Below are 23,561 nucleotides of genomic sequence, written 5' to 3'. Positions count from 1 at the left end.
TTTGTAGAATATTTCTGAGAATATATATGAAGAAAATTAAGTTTAAATTTGCTTTTCTGGGTATTTCTGTATTCAAATCTTTGTGAATCAGGAGCAGATGAAAAAATGCCGTTTGTAAAAGGGCTTATTTGTTACATAGAAAATGCGCTGGCCGGGCCACAAACTCTCTGCTCCGCTCCATTCTGATGCATCCACTTGTAGACAAATAGATCCATGAACGTCTCTGTTTTCCTCGTCTGAGCTGGAACATGGATCTAAACCGTACAGCTGGATAGATCCAACATTACTCGCCATTTTTGCTGCACCGCCAATGTTAGGTTGGGGATGTGAGGGGCTGTAAGCTAGTGGGAGATCATGTAGACCAGGGGTCACCAACCCTGTGCCCGCGGGCGCCAGTGCGCCCGCGAGCACCCCTTGTGGCGCCCGCAGGGAATGCACCCAAAAAAAATCTTTTTTTTTTTTTTTTATTGAAGCAAATATTCAACAAACAACCACGGCATGTCTGTCAATGACAACAATATCAATTCTGAGATAAAGGTAGACAAAGAAAACCCAAATATGTAAACAAATATAACTTAAAAAATAATCACTAAAAGTAAGGGTCTATTACAAAAGTTTAAATAGATCAAATAAATTACACAATTTCTGGACATTCTTATGATTCATGTAATGTAAAGATTTTGAGAATAGGTTGAGGTGGTTGAGTAATCCATTAATGTGAGGATTAATATTCCTGTCTTTTTTTATTTACATTTATGTTTAAAAAGTTAAAATTAAGTTAAAGTTTTAAAGGTTTAAAAGTTTAGCTTTAGTCTGTTCAATAAATATTTATCTTGTTCGGCTTCAACCTGAAGTCTGTTTTGAAATTAGGCTCCCTCTGCAACTGAGTTTGACCCCCCCCCTGTAATACGAGTCTAGAAAATTCATGCATGTTTTTGTGTGTAAAATGAGTGGCGCCCTTCATATCACTTGGTGCCCATGAAATAGCCCTCGGTCTCAAAAAGGTTGGTGAACCCTGATGTAGACAGATAGCTCAGTTACTGGTAACGGGAAGGAGGAGCGGGGGGTGCTTTGGACCAACGGTCCCATCCACAACTCAGGCAAATTTGGGATTTTGATCCAATTTCATGCAGATCTTCTCAAGAGCTGTGATGTTCTGGAGCTGTTGCTGGAAACACAGACTTTCAACTCCCTCCACAGATTCTTTAATACAGGGCTGCCCAGTAATGGGCCTTGAGGTCTACCACCTCACTGACTCAAGTGCCTCCTCACTCTGACTCATTGATCCTCACACCTGATCCAGCTGGAAGAAGCGAATGGAAACATGGGAAACAGGAAGATCATGAGGACAAGGATTGGGCAGTCCTGCTTTATTAGGTCAAAGTCCAGAGACTGGCCAGACGCCTCCAGAACCTTGAAAGTATTTTTACATAAAGCCACTCCCCTGTTGCCCGGCTGATGCGTTTGGGATCATTGTCATCCTGGAAGATTCAACCACATCTCATCCTAATTGCTCTCACTGATGGATGGAGTTTTTGATTCAAATCTCTCCATACATGAATCCATTGATCCTTTTCTTAATTCGGATCAGTCTTCCTGTGTTCTTTGCAGAAAATCAGTCCCAAACCATGATGCTTCCACCCCCATGCTTCACAGTGGGTTTGATGTTCTTGGGATGTAACTGTAAACTGCTTTTTTAAAATGGTACAGGTTATCATTCCTGTTCTCTGTCATCAATGGATGGATTTTTAAAAATGTTTTTTTCTTTACAGGTGATTTCAATTTTTTTTCAAGTAACCTAAAAACAAAAACACACACAACCGTGTTGATTTGTATATAATAAAAAATGTGTAAAAAAAGATTTTTAAAAAGACATACAGAAGAATTTAAATATAAGACATTGAATTATAAACTTAAAAATTTGACTTGGTTCATTTTTTTCTCAGCAAACAGTGACCTCTGGTGAGCAAAGCAAGTAATACATATTTTCCCATAATTCTTCTGCCGCACTAGCCCGGAAGTTGGTCGTTTATTGACAATATGGCGGCCAGGCTGCGTTTGGATTTGGGTAAATTGTCGATTTGACAGCGCCGACGGAGGGCTGCAGAAACGCCGTTTCCCGCCTCTGCTGTGTCCAGAACAGATGCGTTTGAATGAAGGGAGCCGTGAGTCCACGGGACGGCGACAGTGAGCTGAGGAAACGTCCAGAGCGTGAAGCCCGTCATGTCGTTTTTCAAGAGGAAAGGTAAGCAACAAGCTGCTGCTGCTGCGACATCCGCCGGAGCGCGTGCCTCAGCTTCTTGGCGGTAACGTAAAGTGGGAGAGATGGAGGGAATAAATCCCGCGAACACGCCGCGATGCGTCCCGACTGTCTGTCTGTCTGCGCTCGTCGTTGCGGTAATCCTGTGTTAGCTTAGCGCCGGCCTCTGCTCTCCGAACCCGGAGGCTGTAGCTGTGTGAGCGGCAGAGAGAGAGAGAGAGAGCTGTCAGCCGTCCATCACTGGACCCAGCACAACATATGAGGGGAAGGCTTCGTTGTTGGCTATTATGGAGATGAGATTCCCGGTTTAATGGTTCGGTCTGTCGGTTTGGTCCTTTGAAGGTTGTGGTTAAAGGCGTGTCTTTTGCTAAGTTCATTCAAAACAAAACACCATCTCCATATCCAGGAAGTAACAATAACAGGTTTCAGCTTCAACCAAAACTCATCACTTAGACCAGGGGGTCTGCAACCTTTAAACACCCACTCTGATGAAAAATAGTGTTCCTTTCCTTTTCCTTTTCCTTTTCTGATGATGGATGACATGCACAACGAAACTTAAGCTTTAAATAAATGCTTTTCTTAGTATTTCTTTATTAAGGCTTGCAGGCGCTTCATTCAGCGGACCACAAGCTCCCTGCTCCGCTCCATTCTGATCTGCATCTAAACTGTACGGCTGGATGGCCCTGATACCCCCCCCCCCCCCCCCCCCCTTTTTTTGCTACTACACCTGTACTGTTAGGCTGGGCGATTTGAGGGGTCGTAACTAGCTGGAGTGCGTGTAAACAAATGGATGATGGGAAATAGAGGCAGGCTTACTTTGCACCAACAGTTCCGCTCACATCTCAGAGGGGAATTTCTTTTGAACTCCCACCGGTCTGCAGAAACGATGTCCTAGAAGACCACTTAAGTTTAAAATTTTGGCTAAAAACGGCATAATCATAATGAAAATACCGCTGGGAACACTTTAACAATAGATCAAAAGATGGAAGCGGGTCTCAATGCTAACAGCTAGCAAGAGCTGCAAAGCCACTGTTTAGAAAGTTACACGTTATCTATTTATGAAAATAAATGTTCCTTATAACTATTTGAATGATTGAGTTAATCTAATTTTCGTAGTAAAGCCATTTTCACTTTTGTTTACTTTTGACAGCACACACAGGTTCCCTTCAAAATAAAATACTCTTTGTGTCACAAAGGATCATCCTGCTTTAACAGATATCATTGAATTAAAAAAGCCAAAAAAAAAAGCCAAATCAAACATGAAATTTTCTATCAATATGATTTTTTTCTTCTTTTATTATCACATATAAACATGACAACATTAATGTAGAGTTTTTAAGTCTAAATGTGCTCATAGCTTATTTCGATGATACGCCTTTCTTCCTACTATTTTTCTCAGTTGTCTGACATGTAAAAATCTTAAATATAAATGATCAGACTTAGCTAAAAATAAATTCACGACAAACTCTTTAATTTTTGAAAACGGTAGCACTTTTCTTCATAGCTAAAGAGCCAGAATGGAGGGATGAAGGAGGCGCATGTGACTCCGGAGGCTCAGGTTACAGAATCCTGACAAAGACCTTTGAGCAACGTCATGTACCAGGCTTTTCTTTTATGCTCCATTCTTGTTTTTTTATAAACCTAAATGGGGTCATAAAGAGCACATCTTAGACAGACTAGGCACCTTTTTGTTTGGACCAGTCCACTTAATAAAATAGTCTTTATTTTTCAGAAGTTGAGTCTGTGCGGGTCATCACGCACTGGGACTGTTGACAAAATGCTACATTATTTATCAGATTTAATCATTTGATTACAGATTAATCACAAAATGATGAACCCTCAGTAGTGTCTGAACTCAACCCCCAATAGTAGTTTTTATTCAAAAAGTTTTAAAATTTCTGGTTTAAACAAACATAGGAGTTTTGCTTTGTTTGTGGATTTATACTATTTTATTTTTTTAATTTTAATTCTACATGTTTGACCTTTTATTAGTAAACATATTAAAATGGTTTCGTCTCAATTTTTGGGATCTTTGCAGTAAAACAAAGACCAAATGTATGAATCAAAATGGAGTTGTTTGGATAGTTCAGTAGGAAGTTATTATGTACCGGTAATGTATTCAAAAATATAGATCTGTAAAAGTTGTTTAAAGTAAATTAATTAATTAAGAAGGCCCAGATGAATTTTCTTTAGTTAAAAAAAATCTTTTTTTGTTTGTTAAGTAAACCATTTCAGGTCAACAGGGACTTAAATGGAGCGACAGGAGAACTTGTATAAAACAGTAAATTGGGTTTAAGGAGCATTTGTTTGTGTATTTGATGCATTTAGTCAGATTTTAATGTAAAAATTGGTTCAAATATTAAATGTTTTCTAAACCCAGCGTTAATTACAAGTTATTGTAGGAAATGTAATATTGAACTAAACACTGACAGCATATTAACAGCATTATTATAATTAAAACCAAAGTATTATAAAACCCAAAGTGAACACAGGCTTTGTATTCAACTATGACTTAAGCAACTTAAAAATGTGATAATATGACTTTATCTTGGGTGTTTTAATGTCAGATTTATGTTCTTCTGCTGCCACATTTGCCTCCTCCTCGCATTTCTGCCTAATAAAAAATGAGCAGCAGTGTTGTAAGACCCTGGTAATAACTCTAATTGTAGACTAAAATAATTTATTATTACACTGTCACTGTTTTTTTGTTTTTCACATTAGCAGCGAGGCCCCAGATGCCCCTCAGCCAGTCAGAAGTTCAGTTGGGCCCTGAGCTTTGATGGATGAAGGTCTGCTGGTTGTGAAACCACAGTTTTGTCAGGAAAGCGGTAGCGTACTGGCGTTCTCAACGTTCAGCCCCAGAACGGGGAGGTGGTGTTTTCTGCTCTTTAGCAGCCAAAGTGGCTGACAGAGCGGTTTTTCTAAAAGAGGAAACATTCAGGAGACTTCACAGTGAATATTCCAGAGAGAGTTTTTGTCTGAGCTTCTCAAGCATTAATAAATGAGTAGTTGGCTTTTGTTTTATCGTAATACAGGGACCCAACGGCAGCATGAGGTTTCATTTTAGCTCATTGAAATGCAGCCTGTGATTGTTGACTGACAAAGAGCCCCTTCCTAAAAGCATTACTGGAACATACGGAGCATCTTCTGCCCTGTCTGCTCTGTAAAGGCGGCGTGATCATGTGACCATCACTGGTCTCCTCCTCCTGCGACTCGACATCAGTCTAACTTCACTCGTTTTTAACTTTTACCAATCCTTCTCCTTTTTTGTTAACTATTTTCATTTCCATGTCTGCTTCCTCATGTGCCGTCAGAGCCTGCAGCCAGAACGCAAACATGAACCCTGAGGAGTCCAGAGCATGATTTGCTGTTTTTGTCTACTTTGGAGTTTAACTTAATATTTCACCTCAAAAACTCTTTACTTTTTCATTTCAAATCTTTTTTTTTTCCAGTAAGACATGATCTAGGTGACTTACAAAATTTAAAATTTGTAATTTTCTATACTTTTATAACACATTGGACCTAAAATCTCTCATAAAACTAAAACCGAAGGAAGACATTTTTAATTATTTTGTTAAATGTCTTGGTCGTTTATGCAGTTAAAAATAAAAGTGTACACTGTAACTTAAATACAATTGGTATTTTCTAGATGACAAAGGGAAATGCAACCTTTAACATTATTTTGCAGGCAGTGACGTTCATACTGCTATTCCTAAAACAGGTTTCGCAATAAGACACAAAGCACTGATAACCCAAAAACATAACAAGTTGGTCCACATCTGCTTTATAGTTTAAAGCCTCCTAAAAAAAGCAAAATACAGTTGAAAAATGACAGTGAGCACATTTTTAAAGACCCACTCCCATGAAAATGCTGTTTTTAACAAGTTTTTGTGTCTTTTTTTTTTCTGATGATCTATATCGAGAATTCAGCTTAAAATAGCATTTCTGAGTATTTATTGTTTTCCTCGTCTGAGCTGGAATCTGGATCTAAACTGTTGGGTTGGACAGCTCTGATATCGCTCACCATTTTTGCTGCTCCGCAAATGTTAGGAAGTTAGCAGGATAGAGTGTAAACAGAGAGCTCTCAGCAACGGGCAGGGGAACAGGGCTTGGGGAGAGGCTCCTTTGCGCCAACTGTCCCCGCCCACAACTCACAGGTGAATTTTGAATCAACTCCTGCCGCTCTGCAGAAACTGTGTCCTACAAAAAAGACATGGGTTTTTGATTTGGGCAAAAACGGCATAATCAGAATTACGACTATTAAGAACGCGTTTACAATAGATCCAATGATGCTTGGAGGGAGAGAGTCTTAAAGGCCAGAGATGGTCTTTAAATATTTTGGAGCCTTCGCCGACTCTTAGGGGTTAACTGAACCATTGCTGCAGCATCCAGTCAAATCAAATTCCTGACTATGTCACTGCATTTCTTTTTCAGTTACTGTACATCTTAAAAACATTACGTCGCTCCAGTGACACACCTGCCTTTTTGTTTTTTTTCTCCTGACAGCCAAAAACAAGGAACCTGAGAGAGTCCCAGACGCTAAAGCAACCAGAGGTGAGCTCATCGTCGCCTCTTTACAGCTTCAAAGCTCCAGACTGTGGAGCTCATGACACCAACCACAAATACCAGAGTTAAAGAATGATTGGAACAAATCTGCAAGCTTTTTCCTGATAAAGAGAGCTGGTCAGGAGTGAGACACTAAGCAGTCCGTCTCCTCGGTTCACAGCCTGAAGCCTCAGCTCACTGTCAGCTCTTTCACCAACACTGAGGAGGCCTTTTCATTTGGAATACCCAGTTTAAACCACAAGGACCTTTAGCAACAATGTGGGATTGTGTTCAATTTTTTTTTTCTTCCATCCTCCACTTCCAGCTCCGCTCAGCCCCCAGTCTCCATCACAGGCCACCAGGAACCACAATGCCTTTCCGGAAGCTTCTGGGCTCAGCAAAGTGGCCTTCAGCGCCATTTCTGCAAACATGGACTCCTTCGCCAGCGGCCGCACTGCAATCCTCAAGAAACAGCCGAGCCACATGGAGGCGGCGCACTTTGGAGATCTTGGTACTGAGTCTGCATTCATCTGTTTATTTGTTTGTTTGTTTGTTGGTGATAACAAAAACTCAAATGGTTTTCGGGGTTATAAAACAGTCAACATCTTCTAGGTTTTGGGTTTTCGTCATCTGGGCTTTGAACTCACCACAGCACTCAGGCTGCTGACCTTACACAGGAGAGAGCAAAGGAAGTCTCTTGAATGGATTCATTTACTTTGTTTAACGTTCCCCAGCTGAAGTTCATCAAAGAGAGAAGCTGCAATATTTTGATATTTTATTGTTTTGAGTCTTTTTCAGTTTAAGTATCTGGGAAAATGCATTTATTTAAAACTGTATGATTGCTCAAAGTGGAAACCACATTTTTATTATGCTAAAGATGCTTTTTTATTTAATAATACTCAAAAGGACAAATAAAATAATTATGAAGAACAAAATCAAGCAGTAGAAAGGTGAAAAATAGTTAAGAGATACTCTAAAGCTTAGATAAATGCATCAACCAGGAAGCTAAATGTTAACTTAGTTAGAAACCGCTTAAGCTAAAAATAAAGTGAACATCCTAGCTTTTTGTTCAAGGGTTAAGTAGCTAAGAAAAGACATTTTATTTAAAAAAAAGCTGTACGTTGCTTACTAATAAATACATGAATTACATTATTTATTAATACATTCATTATATTAGCTGTGAATCTAATGTAGCTTCAACTCATGCAAAAGCTTCACAGCATTAAGCTTCAGTTAGCTAACACACAGTTAGCTAAATGTGAATTCGATATTTAGACAGAAAAGGAAGTGACTAACCATGAACAATGCTACACAGTCTATCTGATCTTCTAGAACTGTTTAAATAAAGGCTAAATGCAAATTTATGTAAAAGGCTATGGATGCTGAGGATTGTGCTATTTTGGAAGCTGTAAAAAAATAAAAACTCTTCTTAAAACTAATAAAAGATTGGTTAAAAACAAAAACACATTTTTTAAAAAATCACAGTAAATAAAAAATAAAAAAGTTAAAGTGGAAAAGTTTAAGGGGTTTGCTAAAACCCTTTTTACCCTTAAGTTTTGTCAAATAAATAGTTTGGTTAAAAAAGCTGAAACGTGTAATTATAAAGTAACAAGTCAGGAATGTGGGATCATTTTCATACCAGAGAGGTTTGAAGAAGGAAGACAAGAAGGAAAGTGTTGAAAGGGGCCAAACGTGTTTAGTAGAATTAACCGTGAATCAGAAGAAGTTAAAAAACATCTTTAAAATTTGAAAAAAGACACACGATGTGAGGTCCTTTAAAAATAATTAAAAAAAAAAGGTTAGTTTCTGTGGTAACCACAGAAGTGTAAATCTGTAACTTGTACGGTGGTGTGAAATCTTGCAGAGTTAATGAGCTGTGGGAGTTCACGTCACCCCTCAGTCAGACTTTGAACAAACCTCCTTCCTTTTTCCTTTGTTTAACTCCGATGCTCTTTATAGTTGGGCTGCTGGATGACAAAAGGCCGTGGAGACAATGCGCGGTGAGAGGTGGTGCGAGTCAGACAGAGGTGGAGAAACCTGTGCTGCAGCCCCGACAACAAACCGACGGCGCCTGTTTGCTGCTGCTCTGTGGTCACTTTTGTTCCATTTTTAAGCTCTATAAAGCAACAGAAGAAGACTGAGGAAGAGAAACTTCCTCCTGAACCATCCCAGGTTTCATGTAGGACCTCAGGTTTTTAGTGAAGCCCTCTCTGGAGGAGTCGGTGTTTGTGTGGCAGCCGTTCAGTGTCAGGGTGGGGTTGATTGGGATCTTATATCAGAGCAGCAGTGAGCACACCATGCTGCCAGAAACTCAGCCTTACTGCAGCAGAAGCTCCCTCATGTCTCATAAATGGACGTACTCTGGAAATTTACTGTAGTAAAAGTACATTTTCATTAAACTAGAAGTAATCCGACAAAACTGTTGTTTTATTTTCCAACTGAACTGCGATGCATAAAAAGACACGGGGCATTCTTGCCAGATCAAACAGACAACGTCTCTTGGGTTGCTGTTGTCTGATTTGTGAGCCTAAAAACACAAAGTTCTGTGAAAAGAACCTTTGACCCTGAGACCTTAAACTTGTTCTGAACTTGCACAAAATGACCTGGAGCCTCTTTGGGTCTGGAGCATCAGCGACTGCTTTCTCCTTCCTTCTTGTCCAAATGCTTCCAGGTCCTGGAAAGTCTAGGGTTCTCTTTCAGGCAGTGGTCTTTTTGGTCTCAGAGTGACAACAGCTGACTGTAATGGATGAATATACAGCAGATCGGGATTCCTCGCTGTAGTGTTGGTGTGTTTTTTCTCCATAAACATCAGCCCTAACATCATTTATGGTCTGGATCATAAAGTTCTGATATGAATTTAGAATTTTGAACATGTTCTTAACATTCTGGTTAGTTGAAACTGACCCGTTTCTTCTGTCTACTCACTGCCGTGGAGTTGCTTTCCTTGATGTGGCTTTTATAAAAAAAATACTTTTTCTCTAGAGATGCTTTCAAACAACTCGGTTTGTTTGCAGTTTTTCGTTGCGTCTTGAACAACAAAAAATGATGTTTCTCTCTGTGTGGCTCGAGATAAACAAAAATAGTTCTACCTGTCACAAGCTGTCAGTTGACAGTAGTTGGGTTTTATTTGTAGATCAGAATTGATGAAAAAAACAACAACAACTAACTACAGATCTGTGAGAGGACAGCAAATGTCAGGGACAGTTTGAGTTCCACGCCAATGGGTGGTAAGTGTGGAGGGTCGCCCTTCAGGCCTGTTTGGGCCAGCTGCTACCAGCTAGTTTAGATTATTATCAGGTCAGAACTTTAGAGCTGTTCGTGCTCACAGAAAGGATCTCACAGACAGGATTTTTTCAGGTTACTTTTACACCAGGCACGTGACGGACGCACTGAACAGGGGTCCTTGAATGTGGTGCCCGTGGTGTCCACACTGGACTAGCGGGGGGGGGGGGGGGGGGGGGGGGGGCTGCTTCTTTTGCTTTAGCAACTCTTTACTAACTCATGTCGGCCACCTACAGTTGGGAGAGGCTTGGTGTGAAATGTTGAAGCGCCTCCTCCAGGCTTTTTCCTTTCACAGCTTTATTCCGATATGTGAAAGACTCGGTGTCGTAGAATTCTGTCCGGACAAAAACTGCAATTATACATTTTTCTACAATGGTCAATGTTCAGACAGTTGCACTTCTGTGATTATCATCTAAATCCGGGTCCTTATTGGTCAACGTTCGACCTCGTTTAACTTTCAACGCATGTTCAACTGACGCGGGTTTTGTACTTAAAGCCCGAAAGCTGTCTTTAAAATGTGCAGAGGTACACGTGAATGCAAACGTTTTTGGATTTATAAACCAAATTAACTGGAACAGCAAATGACGTTTCTTAGCCTGAAGAACATGAAAATGTTTTGGTTCAATTAAAGCAAGTTTGTGATCAATGGAAACTATTGTTTTCTAAATGCAGACTTCAGAGCTCACCTTCAGTTCAGTGTGAAATGACTAACGTCAGCAAAGCCAGCAGATGTTTTCTTCAGGGTCACATGATCTGGAGGGGATTGGATTGATAGTTGCTGCTTTTGTAAACGCACCAATGAACAGACATATAGATGCATTATTATAGTTGATCCAGGATTGTGTTTATGGCTTTTTGTATTTTCACTAACAATATTGCCTCTAAAGTTGGTCTTAAGCCTTGTGTGGACTCAGGGTTGAAATGAGGAAAACCTATAGGAAATAAATTGTACTTTTCACAAAGGAAAAATGTACTATGGATTTTTTTGGGTGTTCGTTTTTCCATCCCTAAGGTACAGATTGAGTTTTTTATTTTTCTCTACTTCGTTAACCGTATTTGTAATTTATATGTGCATAAATATTTTTGCTGTTGTAGTTAAGTTGACCCAACTACAATTGTTTTCCCCTTCAGGTCACTCTAGTGTGAACTATCAGCCCCAGGAGACGCGCTCCCGGTTGTCCAAATCGGCGGACCAGGTCCTTCAGGACAACGTGGCGCTGCCCCACTTCATGCATTACATGGAGCAACGGGGCGCCGACCATCTGGTTCGGTTCTGGCTGGAGGCCGAGAGTTTCCGCTCTACCAGCTGGTCGCGAGTCCGAGCGCACAGCCTCAACTCGGTCAAACACAGCTCGCTAGCCGAGCCCGTCCCCGTCTCTCCAGAAGGGTCTGACCCCCAAACGCTGGTGCAGAGCACGCCTAGCGACCCCAACATTTCCAGAGAAGGTAACGCAGTAACGTCTGAGTGGCGGGAACCCTCCAGCACAGAGGCTGGGCTGAGACCTAGCACGCCGCGAGCAGACACCCCCAACAGGCAGGCGACCTCCAGGGCGGGGACGCCCTGTAAGGGCCAGTCCAGCAGCACTCTGCGAGATCTGTCTGACAAACTCATGAAAAGTTAGTAACGCCTTTGCAGATCATTTCATGTTTTTTACTGCTAAAAATGGTACTTAGAATTATGATCAGCATGTAGGATATGTTGATAAATAGGTATAAAATAAAAACTAATGATGAATGATAAAGATAAAATAAATGATGATTAATGAAAAAGTCCAAAACATGAGAATGTCTAAAATTCAATCTGAAAACATTTTAATAGAGAAGTAATTTACCAAAACTAACTTTAAATTTTAACTACATCCTTTTATGAATATGTCGACCCGTCAACAACCAGGCAAATTTCTAATGAACTCCTGCCGCTCTGCAGAAACTATGTCCTAGAAAACAGCAAAGGTTTTTGTCTAAAAACAGCATCATTATAGTTAAAAACAGATGATCAGAGAGTGACGCGGTAAAAGGACTTCTAGTCTTTTCAGCTGCATGAGCAGCTGCTGCTCTGAAGGGTCTCATGTTGCTTCTCGTTTTTGTGGCATTTCAAAAGTTGGTCTCTTTTTTTTCAGACTATAATTTAAAGCTTTAAACAAAGCTTATCTGCGTAAAAACAAAATAAAGTAAAGAATAGCTTTAACAAAAGGCACAGCTTAAAATGAATAACCTGGTTTTCCAATCCTGGTGTCAAAAACTACAAACAAGAGTTTGAGATCCTCAGAAATGACTTTTTCTCATAGCTTCGGAGAAATATTCTCGCAGAATAGTTTGAATTCAGCTCCACTGGTTTAGACTCAGCATCTCTGCCAAATTTTCTAATTTTTACAAACTGGGTTGGGAACACAGACCATTTATCATTACCCACCTGATGCTGATTACCTGGATCAGGTGTCTCCAGGAGAAGCAGGAAGAGTTTATTGGGAAAAATAACAGACCCTAGTTCAGAGGATTATCAGGATGGTTAAGTCAGGATTTTGTAACAACTGGATAGCTTTTCCCCCCTTAAAATAAAACATCTTAATACATCAGTAGCATTAAAGCTGTTTAAATCTAAAATCCTTTCATCAGTCTGCTGTTTAACTTTCATATAAGAGAGAAACAAAACTTAAAGGAAATTCATTTCCTGACATTAATGTACAAAACTCTGCATGCAGACTCACTGCTTTCTGCCGATTTACGTTGATTGATTAGGCAACCTAAAGATTGGAAAACATGCTCTGCATTAAGACAGAGAAGTAATATGAAAGCGTCATGATACAGGACTGAAAGTATAACTTTTTAGGGAATGACTGCTGCGTTTTGCTCATCAACTGTAAAATAAAACCTCAGAACAAACTCCAGGAAAAATGCAGAAAATGCTGCATCAAAGTTTTTCAAAAACTATTCAAGTTAAAGAAGAAATAATGGCATGGATTCATTATGTGTAATTTTTTGTCATGCTATTTTTCCAGTGAATGATTATAACATTAAACCTGGAAAAAAAGCAGAATGTAATTGAATTGAATTCCAACATTGAAGATTATTTTTAACTTGTTTTTGACGGCAGATTTTTCTGTCACTTTCAGTTCTTTCCTGTGCTAAATCAGATCATAAAGGTGGACTGTCGGTTCTTTCTGTGTTACAGCTATAGAAAAAGATGCGGTCACCATTTTCACCAAGTACATCTCTCCGGATGCTGCGAAGCCCATCCCCATCACAGAGCAGATCAGAAACGACATTGTTGGTGAGGCGCAGAGGATTTTATCCTCGGAGGTCGAATGACACGGATAATGCCAAACAGGACAACCTTTAGAAAAAGTCCTGACTGGGCCAAATGTTCTCCATTTTCCCTGTGCAGCTAAGATATGCGGAGAAGACGGCATGGTGGACCCGAACTGCTTTGTCATTGCCAAGTCTGTAGTTCTCTCCATACTGGAACAACAGTGAGTATCGGTCTTTCACTTCATCTTCTGAGCTCATTGTTATTTTGCCATGGTAACGGCGTTGCCCATGACCTCGTCCTCAAATCCAGGCACTTTAGTGGATTCCTGTGGAGCCATCATTTCTGTAAATATCAAATCGAAGTGCTGACCAGCGGCTCCGTGTTCCTGGCTGACATCTTGTTCAGTGAGTCAGCTCTCTTCTACTTTTCAGAGGTAAGTGGGACGTGCTTTAGTTGTTTTTTTTTTGTTTTTTTTTACCTTCCTCACACTCTCTGTGTCCCAAAAAGTATTTACTCGAGTATTTATTTCCTTTAGGTTGTAACTTCTCATTTGTGTCTCCTCACCTGTAGTACATGGAAAAGGAAGAAGCTATGAACATCCTGCAGTTCTGGTTGGCGGCAGACAATTTTCAGAACCAGCTAGCGGCTAAAAAGGGCCAGTATGACGGCCAGGAGGCCCAGAATGACGCCATGATCCTCTATGACAAGTAGGTTTCAGACTGATCATTTAAAATAATTTTCTTATAAATCCTCTCCAGGGAGAATTGTGTTTTTGGGGTTTTTAACATGTTCTTGTTACATTTTTCTAATGATGGAGGACTAAATTTGTTCCTCTAATTTCCCAAAGAACAGAAGCTCCACTGCCATATGATAAAAGTGGCAAAGCCTTAAATATGCAATGAAACCTTGATAGTTTTTCACAATAAAACGTCTTTGCTTTTTGATTTAATGACAAAGAGGAGAAATGAAGGCCGACCCGATTATTATACAAGGTTGAGACCCTTTTCATAAACAAGCAATGATAATAATGAATTTTTGAATAGGCTCTAACACTTACCTTTAGTTACTCTTTTCTTCTTTATTTTTTTTAAACAGATTACTTTTCTGCTGCTTTCTGTAATAATAATAAGATTTGATAGAACATGAGGTCACTTTGATAGAAATGACTAAAACTGTTCAGCCACAAATGAAGGTAAATGCTGGGATTTTTAGAAAAGAAGACAAAAAATGAAAATATAAAAAGAAAGTTCAAAAACCTGCATTCTATCAGTCTGATCACTTCTATTTTTACTCATCTGGGCAAAATGATCGTTGCCAAAATGTATCAAAAACTCTTGACAATGAAGGGTCTGGTGGGGTTTTTTTCCAAGTAAAAAAATAAGTTTCATAAAGACAACGGAAATAAGATTTTCTTTACATTGAGTCATTTTTTTTCTCTCTAAACTAGTTTTGGGGTAAAATGTCATTGGAAGTGCCAGATTCTCCTCATTCATCTGGTTCAGGACATTCGCCTGAAGGAAACACTTCCTCCTCCAGCTTAGCAGCTGAGAAATGCTCAGTCAGAAGAGTTGATTGCTTTCATTTTCGTGTTCAATGTTCAATTCTTGAAATGATTTGTTTACTATCAGAAAGATCAATTAGTTTAGATCCATAAAGAATCTGATGGGACTTTTCAGTTTCTGAGGGGAGAAGACCAGTAGGTGGCAGTATTGTCTTTTATTTTGTTTCCTTCAAAACATAATTCAGTCATTTTGCCAAGTTTGACTGATTTGTTCCCAGCTCTCTACGAATGGTTTCAGTTAGGTGAAAAAATCTTCTGCCTTGATCTTATTTAAAGCTCATTCCTCCATTTTTTTTGCAGATATTTTTCACTCCAGGCTACCAATCCTCTGGGCTTCGGCGACTCTGTACGGATGGAGATCGAGTCAAACATCTGCAGAGAGGGCGGGCCTCTCCCTGACTGTTTCACCACTCCCCTCAGACAGGCCTGGACCACCATGGAGAAGGTGTTTGACTGGAAAAAGCTGTGACGGATGGAAAAGCCGTCATTCAAAACTGTTGTATCTTCTGTGAAACACATTAAGGATTTCTGTGTATTTAGAAGTAAACAATGTGCAGTTACACATCCAACACATGCCTAAACCGAATGAATGTTGATAAGCAGCTAAAGGTCAGGAGCGCACTGTCATAAGTCGTCCAGAAACACTACAGGGATCTCATTATTTTTCCAACCATCTTTCTTTCGTTTTGCATCTCTTCAGGTCTACATGCCCGGCTTCCTGTCCAGCAACCTTTACTACAAATACCTGAGTGACCTCATCAATTCAGTCCGAGGGGATGAGTTTGTGAATGCTGGCGGCCAAAGCCAGGGCGGGTCGTCGGACAATGAGCGCCCGGGTTCTCAGACTCAGGTGAGCTCTCTCGCCCTTCGCCCGCCTCTCCCTCCCCCTGCAGGGATGTTCTCTGTCTGCTGACATTTAGACCCGTCCTGCCTTATTAGACGAAGCAAAAGCAAAGGTTTCTGGGTCAAACTGCTGTGCTCTCCGTTTGCTCCATTGATTGCAGGAAAACCTAACACACAATATTTTTTCTTTCTTTTTCTTTTCATGTTATTCACATTACAGCAAGGTTCCAAAAAAGCAGCAGTTAAGATCCTGAAGAACTTTGACGAGGCGATTACTGTGGACGTGGCCAGTCTGGATCCTGAGTCCCTGTACCAGCGTCCGTATGCGGGGTAGGATGGAGTTCCCACTACTGTCAAAATCTTCCTTCATTTGTCAAACTCGTTTTAACTTTTTTGTCGTTTTTAGATAACTTTTTAACAAGTAATTGATTAAAAAAAGCATCTCAAGACCCCTGTGGTGTTTGAGGCCATTTTTAGTCTTCATTTCCCACTGAAAGGGTGGGAGTGTTGTGTTTGATTGTGTCAGTTTTCTCTCTTTCTGCTCACTCGTCTGCCTCCTCTCTTGTCAGAAAAATGACTTTCGGGAAGGTGAATGAGTTGGGCCAGTTCATCAGAGAAGCTGAGCCCGAGCCGGACGTTAAGAAATCTAAAGGTGAAAGACGCGTTCCTTCTTTACTTTTTATTCTCCTCTTATCGTGTTATTCTATCTATCTGTCTGGATGTATTTTATCTGTTACATCTGCCTCTTGATCCAATTAAAGAGCTTTTTATTTAGATTTAAATATTTATTTTAAGCTGAACTAGAAATGAGCAGAAGACTAGTTAAAGCTCCCAGCTGAAGCCTTAGATACTTGCCTCCATACGGGGGGGCATGTACAATATCTGAAAAGGAAGAATCTGTACGACACGCCTGCGTCTCACCTACTTCACCCTCACTTACCCCCGCGTGTCACATACTTGTTCACTAGGACCTGATAACCGCAGCATGCCTGTAGAAAAAAAACACAAACATTTTCTCTGTACGACCTTTTTCTACACACTTTCAAACTGGTTATCCTGCAGCCTTTGGTAGAATAGTCCTGAACATTCTCATCTCCCTTTTCTCCCCATTAAGGCTCCATGTTTTCTCAAGCTATGAAGAAATGGGTTCAAGGCAACTCTGATGAGGTGAGAGGAAAACGTGTTCACCTATTGACTGTATATGAGAGCTGGACTGAGTGAGTGTCATGTCACTTAAGGCTCCAATCAAATGAAGTCAAATTAGTGTTGCAGCCAAATGGCAACAGCAAGCATTGATTGGTCGGTGGTGGTCTGAGTCAACATTGCTATGGCAACCACTCTCACCAATCAGGAGTGAACTTGTCTGTAGGCCACACCCCTTACACTTGAAAGTGGGCTCAAGGACGTCAGTAAATGAAACCTTTCGAATGTTTGTCGTTAGACCACCTGCCCTTATGAAAGCCTCTGATCGGTCAGTTTATAGCTTGAAGAACTTGAACTACAGGAAAAATATCATGAAAAAAAAGAGGATTATCAAGAACATGTTAAAAAATGATTAAGATCAAAAATAGTCATTCTGACTAATAGAATGACTGATTAAAACTGTTTATTTCTCTGTACAAGTCGATGGGATTTCAGCTTCTTGGAGCCTGTGGGTACTTCCTGTTTGAAACACCAGGGGGGAGGGGTCATGCTGTCCACTTCACATATACAGTCAATGATCTTCAACTGTCTGACTCAGCTTCGAGGGACCAGACTAGGTTCTTGCATTCTGGGTGATAAAAACTCAGTGTTTGTGTTTGCGATGAAGGCTCAAGAAGAGATGGCGTGGCAGATCGCCAAGATGATTGTCAATGACGTCGTGCACCAGTCGAACCATAACAGCCCCGGCAAAGCAACCAAGGTACCAAAGCTCCATCTGGTTCTGGTACGGAAATGTCTGATAGAAGTGCTGAGTCTGTCCCCGTCTGTCTGCAGTTATGACCCCATACAGGCACAAGCGGACTCTCCGTCCCAGCGGACACTGCAGTTCACGAGACTCCTGGTTTACACTGCAGTGAGCTGCATCACTCCAAAAAGAACAAGGCGTTTTACCACCTCCATAACTATAGAGCGGATGTTTGTTTGCGTGTGTGTTGCTGTAGGGGTGGGTGAATGACTCTTAGAAAACTTGAAGGTTGGCCATTTCCAGAACACTATAGAGACACCCGAGTGGATGTGAACGCATCAAAGTGAGAGCATCACTCCCGTTAGGACAGGTTTCTGCTAGGAAAGCGGCGCATAGAAGTAGCCGCCCGTCAGGACCTTATCTGTCTTGCTTTTGGAACTATGGAAGACGTTACACAGAATCAGTGAAAGTCACTCCGCCATGACACTTCTCCACACAGCTTTTAGAAGCATTCCTTGTTTTTACATCAAGTTCTCTCCTAAAGGTCCGCCTGTTGGAGCTGTTTGAAGTGTCATCCGTGTCCGTATCGATGTTTCATGATCCACAATGTTAGCTCTCCGGCCCCCGGCCACTTCTACACTGTAGAACAGTAATGTGATGGGGAACCGGACAAAGAACTCGCAGATCTTTGTGAAAGTCGAGGCACCTTTACAGAGCATAGAATAAATACTTGAGTTTCCAAACTCCTTAAATGTTCTATAAATTCTGGTTTATCCCATATATTAATGTTTGTCTTTTTTAATGGTGATCTTATGTTGTTTTTTAAGCATTGCGGAAAAAAAACTTGGTTATGAGAGGACTGTTCAACTGGAAAAGTGTGATCAGTAAATTTAACTTTTTTTTGTTTTTTTTTTCCTTCCCCACCTTATCAAGATGTGGAAACAAACCAGAAATACACTTGGTACTATGTACCACTAATGTTTTCTGAGATGTACGTGTATGTAATCTATAATATATTTAAGCTGTGTTTGATTGAAATACAAATATTATCAATTGTTTTTGTCTCTGCCTACTTTTTTCTGTGAAATGCATGTTTTTTCTCCGTCTTTTTGGTTCATCTATCATGACTGCAAAGTCCATAACTTGAAAAATTCCCTCCAAAAATATATTAGAAATGAAATTACATTATTTTCGTTTTCGCGCACGTTCGCGGTAGTTTTTACTGATGTTTAAGCTAACAGTTTGATAAAACTGCAATTTTATAAAGTTTATGACGCTGCCTTATTTTCTGCCTGAATTACTACGTATTATACTAAAATGATCTTATTGTTTTTCGTCTACTTTAGTGAAGCTGGGTTTACGATGATTAGTGTGACCATCAAGGTGAACAGGTGCCTGAGACAAGTTAAAAACCGCCTATGCTAAATACCGGAAGGGCTTTGTTTAGCTTTCAAAATAAAACAAAAACTGCTTTTGTTAGATTTGACTTTAGGTTACTTTGAATACAATTTTGAAAGATGACTGGTTCGCTATTGTTAATCACTTACATCAAGTTCTAAAAACCCACACACATATCCCACCTCCATTTTTCAAAAAATTTAATCATGTTGACGTGTGTACATGAAAGTAATTGTTGAAAAGCCATTTTACCGGCTCACGATTGCATTTTTTTGGTACTGAATTAGGATTCATGTTCTAGTTTAAGACTGTAATATGCAAAAATGAATAGCATAAATATAAATTCTAATCTTATTCTCATTATTAACAAGCTTGTGTTAGAGAGAGTTTAAACGAGTAGTATGTTTAAAATATTGCACCTTTCATAGCTGGTGGAGCACCATGGGCACTTAAATAAGGGTTTTAAAAATAGAAATGGATGCTAAAATGAAATAATGTGGTCTGTCAGGATTTCTTGTGCTCAGCGGTTGACATAAAAAGAATTGTAACTTCTCTGAAACCAGTCAATCATGAATGGCCTCAATTGACCTGGTTTCCAGGCTATGTGCCAACAGTCCCGCCCACAATTTAGGGGCAAGTACCTAATGAACTACTGCGGCTCTGCAGAAACTATGTCCTAAAGTACAGCACAGTTTTTTTTATTTTAGATTTTGGCTAAAAGTGCATAATCATATTTTAAATCACTGGGAACACTTTTGCAATTGATCAAAAGATGATCAGAGTGGGACTTTTGGGATGACAAACTAATAAACGAATCAGACAAAATGACAAATGGTTTTTCTACCCGTGACCAATTAGAAAGGACTTCAAATAATCTTAGTTGTGTTGTAAAGGGATAATTTACCATCTGAATAGAAGGACTTAGTTAGTTGGAGATTTATTGTGAAAGGAACTTCCGGAATGGTTCTTGTTTCGGACAGCGGCTTGATTCTATGGAGACAGAAGGGAGAAGCAGAGGCAAAGTGCGCTGAATGTTGAGGGGAGTCTCAGAGGAGTGCAGCTCCTGGACGTGGACTCGCAGGTGAATTTCGTCACGGTTATGTCTCCGCGTTCGCATTTGCGCGTGGAAATCGCCCCCCTCCCATCAGCCTGAGGGCTCCCGCGCGCTCCAACCCCACTTCATCGGGACCTTGACAGTCCCCCGCACCTCCAGAGCAGATGTTCTGCGGGCTCTCCCTGCTGCTGCAGTTGCGGATGCCCGGGTAGTGGGAGGCTGAAGTCGGAGGCAAATGCTGAGCCGGGAGAAGAAGAAGGAAGAAGAAGCCGGGTTCGCGCTCGATCTGGGCTTTCTGCCCCACGCTGCCAGCATGTTCAGCTGCGTGGGCTGCTTTTGGGTGCTGCTGTCCTCCGCTCTGGTCGCCGTCTGCAGTTTCAGCTTCATCTCTCCCGCCTGGATTGTTAAGGAGACGCCGAGGAGCGGCCACCAGCATCCCCATCCTCACGACAAGGGCTCGGTCAGCTTCGGCTTGCTGTGGCACTGCTCCGAGTCTCTGGACCGCATGTACCGCTGCTACACCTTTGGAGGACTGGGCAGATTCGCTGAGATCCCCTCCAGCTCCTGGCAGGTATGGACCCCACACCCACGCATGGGTTTTCACCAAAAACATCAATAAATCCCCCCCAAAAGCATATTTTGGAAGTTTTTTGCCTCACAAAAATACATTTCAGTTTGTTCAAATTCTTGCTTTTATTTTGCATAAACTCTACGTTTGTGCTGCAGTTTATCATTGAAATGAGGTGGTAGAACCCCCCCCCCCCATGGTCTTTCACATGAAAATGGTAAAATAATAAAAAAGAAGAAATGCCTCTTAGGAGAAACAATTGTGTGATCAGGAGGAGAGCGCATCACACAGAGCAGCATCTGCAGAACAGCACGCCAGACACGCATCAAAACTGCAAAAGTGCCACCAAGCTGGCAGGCGGTTCTCCTTTCAGGGCTCCCCACCAGCAGACATTTCAGCTTCCTCTCTCTGGCGAACAAAAAAACACAAGTGGACCGCATGATGGGCATAAACAATTGTGTGGCTCTGCCAAACAGCATCTCACACATAGGATGTTGGGGCGTCAAGGTGCCCACAGGGATCTGTGTTTTTGCAGAAGTGCCTCAGACTTTGCAAAAAGTTTTGATAATTTTTTTTTTAATGTGCAGGATTATACAAAAGAAAAATCAACAAGAGACTCTGGAGAAATGATTTATGCATGAAGTCATTTGCATTTAAAAGGGTTTTATTAATAAATGCTCTACGGTGCAGCCCCTGCAACTGTGATTCATCTTTTTCCCTCTGAGCCTGCAGAGTCACAACTGCATCAAAGAGTTTGTGAGCGATGCTGCACCTCTCACCTGTGGAGGTCTATCTGGGGGCGGGGGCGGGGACAGTCAGCAGGCGGTCCCCGCAATGTCGGATCACTTTTTCCTTATTTATTTATATTTTTTAACTTGTCCGTCCAACAGCTGAGCAAACAGATGAGAGCTGGACGCCTCTCATGTTGGACATATTTGACATATTTTGCTGTTACAATAGGGGTTAGGAATTTTCTGACACACAAGGTGTATATTTGAATATACTCCTTTTGTAATTTTGACTAAACTTTATGTATATGAATTATATTTTTAACCATTTTTTGTTGGACCAGATGGAATAAAAAAGAAGGGAAGAAGAGATAGGGATGTGTGTGTGTGTGTGTGTGTGTGTGTGTGGGGGGGGGGGTTATAGAAGGATAGAAGGAGGGGGGGAATGAACTCATAAAGCTTTATGATGACTCGAGTGAGTGTTTATGTTCTTCTGGGGTGGATGCCGGAATTTAAAAAGAAGGAGAAAGAGTGCCCAGTCCTCCCCATACCAAGACCCCCGCTGCAGCCAGAACCCCCCAACAGCCGGACGGCAGCAGATAGAGAACAACCACCCTCTGGGCAATCCCATCTGCCACCCAGGCCAGGGCCAGCAAGACCGCCACGGGGGCCCCCAAAGCCAGAGAGCAGGGAGGCATGAAGGACAGAGAGTGCAAGCTCCAGCCTGACCAGAAGAATAGCCCCCCCCCAGGAGTTCTAAGCCTCTCCCCAGCCACCTGGAGCGTGGGCAGGTCCCCATAGGGAGACCTGCCCACGCTCCAGGGAGCCACCCACCCAGCCCACAGGAGGAGAGAGCAAGGCAGAGGCCGGCCACCCCTGCCCAGGTGGAGGACGCCCAAGAGTGGTGGGGGTCCACAAGGAGTGTTGTAAACATGGCCTGACCAGGCTCACCCACAGTTGGAATTTTGGAGATGGCCGGCGCACAAGGGCAAGGATCAGAACCCCAACCACAGTGACACGGCAACAACTATTCCCCAGCCCAGGGGTCCCATTGCTTGAAGAGCCCCCACCCCCACCCCAAATAAAGAGAGAGATTTTTCTTGTTTTTCCAGTTAAGTAAAACAGTTTTTTTTTTTGCTATTCAAAGAGTTAAGAAAATGATAGATAATAATCCTCCAACTGTATCGCTGGCACTCATGTCTCCAAGCAAACAAAGTGAAGGTGAAGCCGTGATTGAAACATGAAGCCACACTGATAGATCAGGACATACCTGTGGCCTGGACAGGTGTGCAGAACCACAGTGCAAGCATGTATCTGTTGGGTCGATTACTATCACAGTGCTCACAGATAGATGTCTGCGTTTCTGAGACCCATCTTGAACATTCTCTGTCCAGTGTAGTAAATTCTGTGAAGAGTTTTGAAATGGATTAGCTGCAGATTTGGACTTTTTGTCATTTTAAAGGCGTTTAGACAAATTTCTGACCAGAAGCTTTGATCTGTGCTGCTGCTCAAACCTGCTTTCCACTTTGTTTTGAAATTGAAATGTTTTTATCTAGATTGCATACGAGTTTATATATTTTGGAGAGAGTTTTATGAAATGAAAGGTTAACCAGTCTGATCACTTTTCCATCACATTCCAGTGATGTCAGATGAAAGACGAAGTTCCTTTCATCACCAGATCCATTTGCAGGTTTTGCATTTGGCTGTAGGTCAGTGGGCGAAACACCTGCCTGCTAATAGTTTCACGGGTAGTTCAACCGTCAAGTTTGACTGTTATTGTGCCCTTGGGCAAGACATCTAGCCCCACTATGTCTTTATTAGAAGCTTGTGCGTCCATTTGGGGAGATAGGTTTGTCATAAACCCTTTGGAATGAATAAAGAAAAATTAAAGCTAAGGACTTAATAAAGAAAAAAATTTAGTGCCTCAACTATGACATAAAACATCTCAATCTGTGTCAGAGTTAAAATAAATGCATTTGTGGGATTTGAAAATAGTTTAACATCACTCATGTTTTCAGAGATTAAAGACTTTTTAGACCTTCACTCTGTTAGAAACATTTCAAAAATTAAATATTTGTGACACCTAATCTGACTGTCCTGCTGAAGTTTTTTCTATTGCAACACTGAAAACTGAAGTTTACGGAACCAAATCGGAATGAAAATATACAAAACTTAGGGGTTGTG

At 41.2% G+C, this 23,561-nt stretch overlaps 2 protein-coding genes across 3 annotated transcripts in view; both read left to right on the top strand.

Moving 5' to 3' along the window:
• The first annotated feature begins 1,985 nt into the window (after positions 1 to 1,985).
• akap10 (A kinase (PRKA) anchor protein 10) lies at positions 1,986 to 18,686 on the top strand. The gene is made up of 15 exons (XM_011483717.4): positions 1,986 to 2,245; positions 6,767 to 6,814; positions 7,131 to 7,316; positions 11,219 to 11,704; positions 13,260 to 13,358; positions 13,473 to 13,557; positions 13,647 to 13,770; positions 13,908 to 14,044; positions 15,199 to 15,343; positions 15,599 to 15,748; positions 15,962 to 16,071; positions 16,311 to 16,393; positions 16,856 to 16,908; positions 17,552 to 17,644; positions 17,719 to 18,686. The coding sequence occupies exons 1-15, from the start codon at positions 2,224 to 2,226 to the stop codon at positions 17,722 to 17,724; spliced, it is 1,827 nt and encodes a 608-aa protein (XP_011482019.1). The 5' UTR covers positions 1,986 to 2,223; the 3' UTR covers positions 17,725 to 18,686.
• Positions 18,687 to 20,008: 1,322 nt separating this feature from the next.
• lhfpl7 (LHFPL tetraspan subfamily member 7) overlaps positions 20,009 to 23,561 on the top strand; it is a 163,609-nt gene continuing 160,056 nt past the window's right edge. Inside the window, exon 1 of one of the 2 annotated variants that reach the window (XM_011483716.4) lies at positions 20,009 to 20,652. In XM_011483716.4, the coding sequence (XP_011482018.1) occupies positions 20,317 to 20,652 (336 nt within the window). In that variant the 5' untranslated portion in view covers positions 20,009 to 20,316. The remainder of the gene's footprint in view (positions 20,653 to 23,561) is intronic. The other variant, XM_078930337.1, reaches the window with a different exon arrangement.

Source organism: Oryzias latipes, chromosome 14 (assembly GCF_053564925.1).
Source record: "Oryzias latipes strain Hd-rR chromosome 14, Olatipes_Hd-rR_3.1".
NCBI lineage: Eukaryota > Metazoa > Chordata > Actinopteri > Beloniformes > Adrianichthyidae > Oryzias > Oryzias latipes.
Note: the sequence above shows the minus strand (reverse complement) of the source record. Positions and strands in the feature narration are given on the sequence as shown.